The 13,651-nt window shown below is 32.3% G+C and overlaps 1 protein-coding gene across 3 annotated transcripts; it reads left to right on the top strand.

Moving 5' to 3' along the window:
- Positions 1 to 10,682: 10,682 nt before the first annotated feature.
- LOC112524108 (G-type lectin S-receptor-like serine/threonine-protein kinase At2g19130) lies at positions 10,683 to 13,651 on the top strand. 3 transcript variants are annotated; one of them, XM_025133761.1, is made up of 3 exons: positions 10,687 to 10,852; positions 11,483 to 13,127; positions 13,395 to 13,651. In XM_025133761.1, exons 1-2 carry the CDS (start codon positions 10,687 to 10,689, stop codon positions 13,123 to 13,125), a joined length of 1,809 nt encoding a protein of 602 aa, XP_024989529.1. In that variant the 3' UTR covers positions 13,126 to 13,127; positions 13,395 to 13,651. The 3 variants fall into 3 exon arrangements, with proteins under 3 accessions (XP_024989527.1, XP_024989528.1, XP_024989529.1); XM_025133759.1 differs by having other exon boundaries at positions 10,683 to 13,127; XM_025133760.1 differs by having other exon boundaries at positions 10,683 to 13,127; positions 13,379 to 13,651.

The raw sequence follows: 13,651 nt of genomic DNA, 5'->3' as shown, positions 1-13,651 counted from the left end.
TTGAACACATATGTGCACGAGTGAACACATATGTCGACGTTTAAGTGAACATGTGCGTGAACGGTTTGATCATTTTCTTCACTTTCKGAATTCGAATTCCGAATGTATTCGTAGACGCTTTTAGCTTTTTCATTCTCATTGTCGTCGATCTGTTTTACTCTGATTATCTATATTACTCAAACTATAACGGAATCTTTACAAAATGGATTTTTTTGAAATTTACGATATCAAAACCATTGTAGGAAGAATGAAATGTAAAAATCAGTAAGATGAACAAATGTGAAACTTCATKTCATTATTACATGAAGATCAATTAGTGATATTTTAAGATTTATAACTCCCAATTAAAATGTGGGGAGTTATATAAAAATGACAAATTACCTAAATACCCTTACACTTAATATGTGAGTTACATTTGAACCTAACTAAAAGATGGAACATTATTGGTTGATGTTGGTTAGCATAGTTAACACAAAAAATGGGTTAGTATTTGAACCAACCTCTCTCTCTCTCTCTCTCTCTATATATATATATATATATATATATCTTGAGTAAATCGTAACCTACAAAACTAAATCATAACTTACAATCAAGTGATTATGAGAGTAAATAATAACCTACAAAACTAAATCATAACTTGCAATCAAGTGATTATGAGAGAATATTTAATTATATAGGATAGATTGTGAGTATCTCTATCATTTACGAAGGTGTTGAGTCTCTCAAAGTTCGAGCATTACTTAAAACACATCAGGTTGCTCTAATATTAGTGCCATGAAATGGCATTGTGGGAAACACTAATTGTTGTGTAAGTTTGTATTTGTTTGTTTGAGATAGGATTGGTCTTGTTTCATATGGAGAATGTCATGCATGATGTTTTAGATTTACACTTTTATGGGTGATGGTAATGCTAAAACTCATTCAGCTCATAAGTCATTGTGTTGCATATATCGTATTTTTTTTTATCATAGTTCGTTGACACATTTGTGGCTTGGTATCAAGGTGGATTGTTTTGATTATTTAGGTGATACGGTGGTTTGTGACTTAAACGACCTTGATATACCATCCAAGACTGTACGAACTAGATCACACATAAATGCTATCAAGATAGGAGCAACGCTAATTGCAATGGGGTCAAGTTGAATGAAACCTTGCCAAGTGACCTCGACGGGTCGTGTAAGACTCCCTGAGGTTGTGATACATAAAACGCAAGGTAGTTATTAAATCGCGGTCTAGGTCTATTTACCCTTATTTATAACTTGTTTATGAGTTAGGATTTTGTTTTGCTCCAACCTCATTGAATGTAGAGAGTATGAGAATGTTGTTAGAGTTTCATTGTTGAAGTTGAAGAGATTGAAGCTAGTAATTGGTAGGAACTTTGTTTTATGTAAAAACCATCAGCTCTCCCATATGGATGTACATTTTCACAATGGTTAGTGGAACCATGTTAAATCCTCTTGTCAAATATTATTTTTACTAGTATATCTTTATTGGGTCATTGTTATTTTTATCCATCTCATTGTTAATATTTATGAGCACCATCTAAGATCCTATTTGTATTACACATTATTGTTCAATTTTTTCTACAAGTTTTTTTTGGATCCTTGGTGATCATGAGAGATTGAATTCTCGCCAACATAGCACATCATTAATAGTATGCAAACTATGTGAGATTATATGGAATCCCTATATTAATCTTTATAAGAGCTCTTAAGGAGAGAAGGGGGTTCCAACATATATGGAAGAGAAATAGTCCAAGTCTAACCCATGTGATATTCTAGCATGTCCCTTCCAATAGAAGCTAAACAAGCATAAATTGTCGTAGAGTATCGAGAGGGGGGAAAACGGATGAGGGGTTGGACTAGTACAGAAAGGCCTAAAGTATCGAGTACCTAGAGTGGTGGACACTGTATCACCCATAAATTTATAAAATAGTAGATAAAAGTTAAAACTTTAAAAATCCTAAATGATAAGACAACTTTAACAAACAAATACATCAATTTCAGATGAGACAGAGAGCAAGATATTTATCAAAGTAAGTCATGAACTCTTTAATTCCGAAACTGAATTAGAATGTCTCGGTGGTTATTAGAACATGAAATCTGCTATCTTCAAAACTGGATGTCATCTCTATAGTCATCCTATTAAAACTTCTTTAAGATCTGAACGCCACTCAAATTCCACTAAGACCTGGTATACATGTCGAAAAACAAATGTTAGCTTAACGCCTAGTGAGTTACAATAGTTTTATCATATAAACATAAAACAATTAAATTGGACAATTTCCTTTAAATATTAATCCTTTATTTAAATCATAATTCAAAAAGGAACATCTTGCCAAAGCTTGGTATTTCCAAATCAAAATACCCATTTTAGTTTGATAACCAACATCCAAACTCACCCAAAAACATGCACAAGGTGCATACTCCAAACATCAAATACATAGATCATATTCTATATCCAAAACACCAAAGGCATAGGTAAGAAAATACCTAAAAAACAACACCTTTTGTTGACAGAGGAGAACTGATTCCATTGAATGTGGCCGAAACACAATAGTAAACCACTTATCAACGTTCTCGAGTTTACTTCGGGTCATGGATCCGTATATACGACTCCATTGAGTACCACTACAAGGTTTCCCAAAACGACCCTAGTGTCTACTTGGCCTCTAGATAAATTTCACCATAAAAAGTCACTGATCCCTGTATACGGCTCCAACGAGCACCACCCCAAGACCTAGCTCCATATATTACTCAATATAGTACCATCGAAAGCTACTAGATATGTATAGGACCCAAAAGGGTACCACTGCCAATTCTGAAACCATGACTTGGTGACCACTCATTAGACTTAAGTAAGGACATCAAAAATCCACACTTTTTAATACAACAATAGGCTCATATGCCTATGGATCTAATGCATTACAATCTAAATTACATGAATTATATTGAATGATCAACACACTCAAAACATGTAATATTCAACAAATATACAATAGATGCAATTCATGTTCAAGCCAATAGGGCCCACAACACACTTGACTATTTAAATAAAGTCAATGTAAACCTCATAAGCCAAAAAAGAATGTATTTTTCCGAACATGTAAGAAACACATGGCACACATAACATGAATAGGTCCATAAGTTGTCACTTTATTGGAGCATAATAGCAAAAGGTCCAAACAGCGTGGTTTGTACTTTCATAATTTCCCCAAAATTCAATAGAAGACTTCTATCAAAGGATTATACACTTATGATTAAAAAGAGCTTAAGTGTCGCTATACATAAAATCATAAGTTGGATAAAGTCCCAAAACAACCTATGACCTAAAACAAAGTCAATAAACCCTTCAACTTGTTTAACCAATCTATCGAAATCATTTATAATCCAACACATCGTTTTCAAGAATCCCAATAACATTTTTTCATAAATCATTCAAATATTTTTAAGAAAATATATTTGAAGTAATAAATATCATTTGGTGTCTCAAAACACCCAATAAAACACATCGTAAACATTCTTTAAGATTCCATGACTCAAATATGCAAATGCACAAATATTCACAAACCTCAAAAAAAGTGAAATAAACTCATAGGGATGTGTTCAAAACCCTGAATGGATACATTTTGACAGATATATAGTTTTGCCAAGCAACTAGAACTCACCTTGCTAAATGTATGCTAAATCTTGGCTCCAAACCAAACCTTAAGCTTCCTTTGTTGAAGACTTGAGATCTTCAAACTAGACTCTCAAATCTATGATATGAAGCTCCCAATAACTCCCTTCTTACTCCAAACCTTACCCAAAGATACCACAAAGAAGGAAATGGTTGTGGATGGAAAGAACCCAAAATCCTAACTGTTAAAGATGAGAGGTGAGGAGGTTACCTTTCAATGAACACACTTGAAATAACCAAGAAATACTCTTCCAAGACCCTAAAATCATACCTAGGGCTACAAGGATCTCCAAAACAGAGAGGAAATGATAGGGGAGAAGTGTTGGGGGTGAGAAAATGACAAAATCCTAGGTCAAAATCTGCTTCAAAATTGATATGGACATGAATGTGGGTTTTCCTGCAGATAAATCCATGTGAAAAATTGCCCTTACCCATATCCGCAGGTAAATAGACACTAATGCGAATTGTTACGTGGCTAAAGTTGTGTGCTACCCGCATGCTAACCCACATTGTCTACTATTTGGCCTCCTAATTGCCTCTATTTTTAGGATTTAGCATAAAAATTCACCCTATATCATTTCCCAACGATGTAGCAAGATGAAAAAAAGGTATATTAAAGTTTAAAATAACAAGCGAAATACAAAGGCAATGAAATGTCTAAAAATTCTAGGTGTTACACATCGACTCTGATATCATGTGAGAATATATGAAACCACTAGAGCCCCCTCCAACAAAGGCTAGAAGGAAACATATGCCATTTTTACAGATATACCACGTATATTGATTTTCTCACCTTTCCTAATTAGGGTATTTTGTGATAAAAGATCACATATTTTCTTTCTTTTACCACATTTGGCTTGGTAGGGACCATAAATGATATTTTCCCTCTATTCCTTTTTGTCCTAAAAGGTTTAGAAAACACATATATATATTTTTTAAATTTTCTCTAGTACTTTTCCTTCCTCTATTTCCTTTTTTTCTTAAAAAAATGGGTTTCAGAACGGAGTTTTATCAATTAGCTATAGTGATTTATATTTGTTTTTCGGTCTAGAATTCAAAGTTGACGAATGCAATGATTTTCCCATGTATCGTGTTTTGCATTGAGTTCTCTAGTGTCATGCATTCGTGGGTTCTCTGGGTTTTTTGCATCAGATCTCTATCTATTTACACTGCTCGTTTTATTTTGTTTTTCGTATTTGCTATAGGTTTCTTCATTCGGACTATGAATTATTATAGTTCACATTGTTGCATCACAATAAGTATCTGTAGACCAAAGGGCCTTTAGCCTAGCGGTATGTGAGTCATTGGCCTCCTAGGAGGGAGGTCAAAGGTTCAAACCTCACCAAAGGTGAGGAGGGTGTGTGTGTTTATTTATTCTATTGACCGTATGTAAATTTTATATACTTCAACAAGAATAAGTATCAGTATAAATGTAATGATATTAGTTTCTTTGTTTCATAACACTTATACCAGTACTATAATCTCGACTTTCACCATCACTTCATGTCCCATTAGTATCGTTTTTAATGGACTCAACTATGCTGCTTGCCCATACGAGCTAGCTTCAATCTAAAAACTATGGTATGGTGTCACATGAAAGTATAGTGTTAAGTGTGTTTTATACGTAAATTATATTAGTTTAAAGTTACATTAACATCGTTTGCATATAATTTTTATTTGAGTTTTGGTTCATTTTCGTATAATTTTGGTTTTGGCGTGATATTATTTTGGTGTTTGTGGTTTCGTTTCGGCTTTAGATGGGTATTTGAATTTTTATGCATTTGATCAATATTTATCGAGTCGACCAAATCAAAAACATGGAACAAATTTGGGTAACAAAATACAAAATAAAGTTTTCAAGTGAGAGTTCGAAAAAAAAATACATGGCTTTGTAAAGGGCAATTTTGAAAGAAAGGGGTTTTTTAATATTTGTTTTTGAAATGATGTTTGTATAAAAATATAAACCCTTACTAAATGACCTTTGGCTTAGTGGTATTGTAGAATTTGGCCTCCTAGGAGGTCAGAGTTTCAAACCTCATCAAAGATGATGATGATGTATGAGTTTATTTGTTGCATTTGCCGTATGTAGATATTATATACTAAAAAAATTATAAACCACTTTTTAGGGCTATAAAATTCTTGATACATAATAGATGAAGAAGATGAAAAGGTAACTTTATTTCAAAAAAAATGGAAAGATAACTGAATTGTGGACTTTTAAGACTTATCATTTTTATGGAATCATAGTTAGTGGATTATTTAGGTTTAACAAGGATACTCGTGCAATGAATCGAGACACATCTTGATTTCAGTATTTTATTTTATTTTATTTTTATGTCAATATAATACGATTTTATATGGTTTGAGAAAGCGATAATGTTTTTATGTTTTAATAAAATATAAATCTAAAAATATCATAATTTTTTTTAAAAAAAAATATCGATATCGGTATCAAATTAATCTTTTTAAAAGTTTTTGTGTTTTGGTGTAATTTTCTTAATTAAATTTTTTAATTATAATTTAATTTAGGTTTAGTAACAAAGAAATTTAATTTAGGTTTAATAATATAATTTTCTAAAAAGATAATAACTAAATATTCTGTTAGAACTCTATGATTATCCTAATTATATTTTAGATTTTTTATATTTAAAATGAAATGTTTATCCAATATTTGATTATGTTTATCTGCAGTTAGTTACACAAATTTAAATATGGAGCTTTAATAAGTTGTACTTATGCACAATTTACTTGTAATCTTAAATTTTAAGTAATATTCATCAATAAACATTACTTCGTGTATAAAAAATAGTTTTTAAGAGTTTTTATCAAATATTTTATAATATAATATAGATTGATTTATTTTATTTTTATTTAATCTTTTTGTTCTTGTATACATGTTTCTAGTTTAGTTTTAGGTTTTCATTCCTTCAAAATAATCCACTAATTACGATTCCATGTTTAGTTACTACTGATCAAATTCAATGACACCAATTGTTCACAGTAATTTCCGTTTTACACGAGATTTCCAAGTACATGATAAACCGTCAGTAATCTAAAAAGTTAGCAGTAACCATAAGCAAATAGTAATAAAAAAATAGAAATAAATAAATTAATATCCGTCGATAACCTTGAAGATGACCGAAAAACACAAATAACTGATTTTTATTTTTTGTAATTAAATTCTTAGTTATCCGTCACTAATCCTTCATCAAAGAATTTGTTAACTTAATTTTAATTTTCATTAAAATGGATTTTGAATATTTAATTAATAATAAATATTTATATAAATAGCTTCCGTAAAACAAGGGGCATTTAGGTTGGTGAAGAGGTTGGTCCACTAAAGTCGAACTGGAAAGTGGAAGGCATGGACGAGACTTGTTCAAAAATATGTGACATCAATATGACCAAATTCCATCGTCATCATTTTAATTAGAATTAATTGTATTTTTCGTTCATATGGTTTGTTAAAAACTGCAATTTTCGTTCATACGGTTTAGAACTTGCAGTTTTCGTCTTTATGATTTGTAATTTATTGTTATTTAGTCTTTGAACTAATTCTTACCTTTTTAAGTATAATGAACCAAAATAGTAAAGAGCTGTAAACCACAAGAACTGAAACAATAATAAGCTATAAATTATAAGAATGGAAATAACGATGATTTACAAACTATAAGGATGAAAACCATAATACCTAAACCACAAGGATGAAAATCGTATTTTTTAACAAACCACAGGGATGGAAAACATAATTTACTCTTCTATTTATTTAGAAATCTTATTTTATCTATATTATATTATAAAGTATTTGACAAAAACCTTTAAAAACTATTTTTTATGTATAAAGTAATGTTTATTGATGCATATTACTTAAAATTCAAGATTACAAGGAATTTTGCGTAAATACAACTTATTAAAGCTCCATTTTTAAATTCGTGTAACTAACTGTAAATAAACATAATCAAATACTGGATAAACATTCATTTTAAATATATAAAATATAAAATATAATTAAGATAGTTATTGAGTTCTAACTGAATGTTTAATTATTATATTTATAAAAACTTATATTATTAAACCAAAAATAAATTACTTTGTTATTAAATCCAAATTAAATTATAATAAAAAATTGAATTAAAGAAGTTACACCAAAAAAATAAAAACTATTAAATAGTTAATTTAATACTAATATTGATTTATTTTTTTCAAATTTATATTTCATTCAAAAATAAAAACATTATCGTTTTCTCAAAACCACATAAAATCGTATTATATCGATGGAGACAAAGCATAAAAACTACATTAAAATCGAGATTTATCTCGCTGCATTGCACGAGTACCCTTCTAGTATAATATAAATCACGGTTCTAGCAAGAACTTAAATTTCATGACAATTGTAAGAATTACCCGAACAGTTGATTTCATTTTAGGTCAAAGGCATCGATCGTGTGGCGGTTTTTGAAGGAGCAACAGTTCGATCATTTGGTTTTCTGCATCTGTGCACTTCATAATCGATTAAGTTTATATTACATGCAAAGGTTTGTATATGTTAACTTACGCTAACATTTTCACTTATGTTCACATTTCTATGTTAAGATGTTTAAACGTACGTTAACATATTTTAATATTTTCATGTGTCGAGTGTTTTTACGTAGGTTAACATATGTAGCTTTTTCACGTTAAAATATCTTGATGCATGCTAACGTTACTAATCTTACGTGAACTTGCCTTGATATTTTTACAGATATGTGTAGTGTATTATGTACGTTAACATACTTTAAGTTATGATAAAGCATGTTAACATTTTCATGGTAACTTATGTTAACACCTATAAATGTTGTCAACTAATGTAAGCGTTCGTCCATTGCAACACTGCCATCGAAGTTTGGTTTTTCACCATCCTGTCATTGTATTTTTAAATGTCGGATCAAGCAAGTGATTCATCCAAGGGCAACAATTCGGTTCCTACGAGAAAATTATTCATATAAAATCCCAAGTCTATACATGTTTAAACGAGTAAGGTCCAATTCTAGAGAATGCGAGAACAAACCAAACCCTTCAAAATGGACATCCCCAATTCACGCGCCTATCGAGGCTGAGAGAGGCAAAATAAATCCGTAAACTTTCAAAAATCGATTGAATTTATCCTTGTAACCTATAAAACTGGTTATTGGGATAAAATCATGGGGAAAATCTGGAAATACCTAACGTACTTTCGTAGTTTTAGCGATTAAATTCCTGAAAGCGAAAGCTCTCGACATATCAACATATTATTAGCAAAGTAAAATGAACTGGTTAAACAAATGAATATATCATTTGAATTAGTCATACCAAAGCATGCAAAAGTTGTGAACATCCCCCTTTGCCGTTTAAAACGATTTTGGTTTCACTTTTAATTTTACTTCAACATTAATTTGCTAACGTAGTTGGTTACAAGTAACTTTTTTAGTCAAAATGGTATATTTAATCGGCTTTAGAAATATCAGCGGTTTATATGTTAAAAATAGTTCAAGGATTAGAGCACTTGAAATAGGCAAGTTCGTTGGATTTTTTGGACTTCCCTCCTTTTACTTTATAACCGATTACCAATATAGTCAGTTACCAATATTTTTTTTGTTCAAACGACGTATTTATTCAATTTCACATAGTCCAAGGATTTATTTGTTAAAAAAACAGTTTAGCAACTTAAATCACTCAAAACTGGAAAGTTTATCGGGTTTTCTGGAATTTTCTCATTTTCAAAGTGTTACCCGCTTCTTTTTTTGAATCCAAAATACTTAAAGATTTCCAAAACTGGAACTAGATAAATTATACAAAAAACGAGAATTGTATTATTTTTAATTTGACATGTATATTGATAATTTTTTTTACAATTCGATCTACGTATTATATAACAAACTTAATTTGAAGGGTTTAGAGATTTATTGACATGCATATTGAATTTTAAATGTTCGGTAATGTATTCATATGTGAATGTTTTCATATTTGAAACTTAATTCTTAACATTTATATGCGAATACATGAATATAATTACATGTAAGTCATATCAGTTCTTGCACGTATGAATCAAGTATTTACTCATATGTAAATTCAAAGTGTTATTTGATGTAACCATATTCATTCATATATGAAACATGTAATGTTACTATGTAAAAAACTTGGTTCTTTACAATTCATATGTGAATGCAAGAATATATCGTATGAATCAAGTACTCATTCACATATGAATCTTTTATATTATTTAATATAACAATATTTATTCACATTTGAATACAGAATTTTACTATATAAAAACTTAGTTGTAAATGTATGGATCTATTGAACTATTACGACTAACTCTGGTTAAAAAACCGTTCTTTCAAGAGTACATATATGCATTTGAAATACAATATGATTTTATGTGATTGATTTTATTCAAATATTATATGCTATCTTGAGTAAAAGACACAATTTTAAATCTTGAGTTTTAATTTTTGAACTACTGTTTGGTAGTTGCTGAATGATTTGGTGCAGAATGATTAAGTGATCAGAATGATTAAGAGGTTCTCATGATATAGTTCAAAATGAAATATAATTGTTTGGTAACTGTTTATAATGAAATTAGGACGTCGAATGATTAAGGAAGACTTATGATACAAAATCATTCGGAGGGTTTTGAAACCATTAAGAGGCAAACTCTTTTTTTGTCAAATAAAATTCAACTTTTAACGATTCAAAATCTGCCTGTTAATAAACCATTAAAAGATAAACAAACAAATATTAGCAATTCTTTTGTTCCCCCAATCATACGCATATATATAATCTAGATGGGTTTACCTGTTCTTTCAACTTTTCAACCCATTTTTCTTGTGCTGAGGTTGACTTTTGAAGCTTGACCAGAGCATGAATTTAAGTTTTTGTGGTTTAGATCTGTGAAGACATTACACGCTTAATTCTTTTTTATAAACCCACAAATCTTTTAGATGCTTTCATATATATCGATTCATCTTTTTCTTCAAATTCTCTAAAATCATGTTCTTCAACAGCAGTGTAATGGGGTTTCTGCTGTTACTTTGTTCCTCTCTCATCGTTTCTCTCTCATCTGGTGCTGACACCATCACTGCAAACGAATCTATCTCTGGAGATCAAACACTCATCTCCAAAGATGGAAAATTTGAGTTGGGTTTCTTCAAAGCAGGTAATTCTTCAAACTATTACATAGGCATGTGGTATAAAAAGGTTAATACAATACTGCCAACCGTAGCTTGGGTAGCAAACAGAGAAACCCCTGTTTCTAATAGGTTCGAATCTGAATTGAAAATCATTGATGGTAACTTGGTGCTGTTAAACGAGTCAAAATCCCCAATTTGGTCCACAGGGCTCAACTCCTCCAGTTCGAATTCTGTAGTTGCTGTTCTTCTTGATGATGGTAACTTAGTTTTGAGAGATGGTCCAAATTCAACTGGGCATATTTGGCAAAGTTTCGATTTCCCAGGTAATACATGGTTGCCTGGTGCTAAAATGTCTTATAACAATATAACGGGAAAAAAACAGCTTCTTACTTCATGGAAAAGCTTAGAAGATCCTTCAGAAGGACTGTTTTCTTTAGAGCTTGATCCTAAAGGGAAGCAGTATATAATTAGGTGGAATAGAAGTACACCGTATTGGACGAGTGGAACTTGGAATGGGCACATTTTTAGCTTGGTTCCTGAAATGAGGGCGAATTATATCTACAATTTCAGCTATGTCGAAAACCAAAACGAGAGTTATTTCACTTATTCTTTGTATGATAATGAGACTATCTCAAGATTCATAATGGATATTTCAGGTCAAATTAAGCAATTAACATGGTTAGAACCTTCCCAACAATGGAATTTATTTTGGTCTCAACCAAGAGAACAGTGTGAGGTTTATGATTATTGTGGTGCTTTTGGTTCTTGCCGACAAAGTGGATTGCCATTCTGCAATTGCTTAACTGGTTTCAATCCTAGATCACCGAGTAATTGGAGCCTGACTGATTTCTCTGGTGGGTGTGTGAGGAAGACTGAACTACAATGTGGGAGGACCTCTGAAAAATATGGGTTTCTCCCAATTTCAGCTACAGCTACAGCTGATCGAAAGCCTCCAAATTTTACGGTTTTGGCTGTTGGGAGCTCTGGAGAATGTCAGAGAACTTGTTTGAATAACTGTTCTTGTAATGCTTACTCTTATGACAACAATGGGTGTTCAATTTGGAATGGAGAACTCTTGAATCTTTCAGACGACAACGACAATGCGACAACAATCTATGTCAAAGTTGCTTCCAAAGATCTTCCAAGCCAAAAGAAGAATAACGGAGTCATTATAGGTGCGGTTGTTGGTTCAGTTGTCGGCTTGGTGTTAATCTTGGGTCTGATTTTATTTCTAATACATAGAAACAAGAGATCTGTTGGGAAAACAGCAGTGGAGGGATCGTTGATATCATTCGTTTATAGAGATCTACAAACAGCAACCAAAAATTTCTCTGATAAATTGGGAGGAGGTGGTTTTGGTTCGGTGTTCAAGGGTACGTTGCCTGATTCTACTGTGGTGGCAGTCAAGAAGCTCGAAAGCGTGACACAAGGAGAGAAGCAGTTTCGAAGTGAAGTGAGTACAATCGGCACCATTCATCATGTGAATCTTGTTCGCCTTCGTGGGTTTTGCTCAGAAGGAAATAGCAAGTTGTTGGTGTATGATTACATGCCAAATGGTTCTCTAGATTCCCATCTTTTCAGCAACGAAAAACTCTTGGACTGGAAAACGAGGTATCAGATTGCGCTAGGAATAGCTAGAGGGTTAGTTTACCTTCACGAGAAATGCAGAGACTGTATAATCCACTGTGATATAAAGCCCGAGAACATTCTTTTAGACACTGATTTGTGCCCAAAAATTGCAGATTTTGGTTTGTCTAAGCTTGTTGGTCGAGACTTTAGTAGGGTTTTGACAACAATGAGGGGAACCAGAGGGTATCTAGCACCCGAATGGTTATCAGGAGTGGCCATCACAATGAAAGCAGATGTTTACAGCTATGGCATGATGCTTTTTGAGTTCATAAGCGGCACTAGAAATTCAGAACAGTCTGAAGACGGGAAGAAGAGATTCTTCCCCATGCGAGCTGCAAACGTTCTTATAGATGGTGACGATATCCTTACCCTAGTAGACCCTAGATTAAACGGCAATGCCAGTGCCGAAGAAGTAACAAAACTTTGCAAAGTTGCCTGTTGGTGTATCCAAGATGATGAAGAAGCCCGGCCTGCAATGAGTCAAGTAGAACAGATTCTTGAAGGCCTTTTGGATGTTAACATGCCCCCGAAGCCACGTGCTCTACAGCTGTTTGTTGATGATGATGACCACGTTGTTTTCTTCACCGAGTCTTCCTCAAGCCAAAGCTCGCAAGCTCGGAGTAATCCGTCGAGTGGTGTTTCTCAGGCTAAGAGCACTGCGTCAACTTGAAGGTAGTCTTCATTTGCTTTGAGTGAACATGAAAGTAATTCTCAATGGGAAAAAAAAAAATCATTTTTCCCCATTTTTCATGCCTGCTTCATATCCCACCAATGATTGGTGTGACAAGGGGCATGAAAATGGGGACTCATGATTTTTTTCATTACAAATGGTATCTTTCTAAGATCATATTTATAACGTGCAATGATGTTGGTATTTTCGTACATAAACGGATATAATAAAGGTGTTTCTAACAAAAAAACAAACGTTGTCGTGTGCAGTATTGGATTATTTACAATCAAATGATCGATACGTAGATGAAGATTCAGAAGCAGTTTCGTATGCATAAGGGTGTGTTTAGTTCAAGTAGTTAGATGCAAGTTGGGTCGCTAGTAACCGTAATGCCACCATTTTTATTCTTTGTAGTTTATGTGTATAAAAGCGTAGGGAGGATACCAATCACTTCCCACGTTTGTGAATGTTTCATGTTTTCATTGCGTTTGTTTTGTTGTATGTGTTTCCCTTTGTTTAATATGGT

The sequence above is a fragment of the Cynara cardunculus genome (genome assembly GCF_001531365.2).
Source record: "Cynara cardunculus var. scolymus isolate 2C chromosome LG 13, CcrdV1, whole genome shotgun sequence".
In the NCBI taxonomy this organism is placed as follows: Eukaryota; Viridiplantae; Streptophyta; class Magnoliopsida; order Asterales; family Asteraceae; genus Cynara; species Cynara cardunculus.
This window is presented reverse-complemented; position numbering and strand designations above follow the sequence as displayed.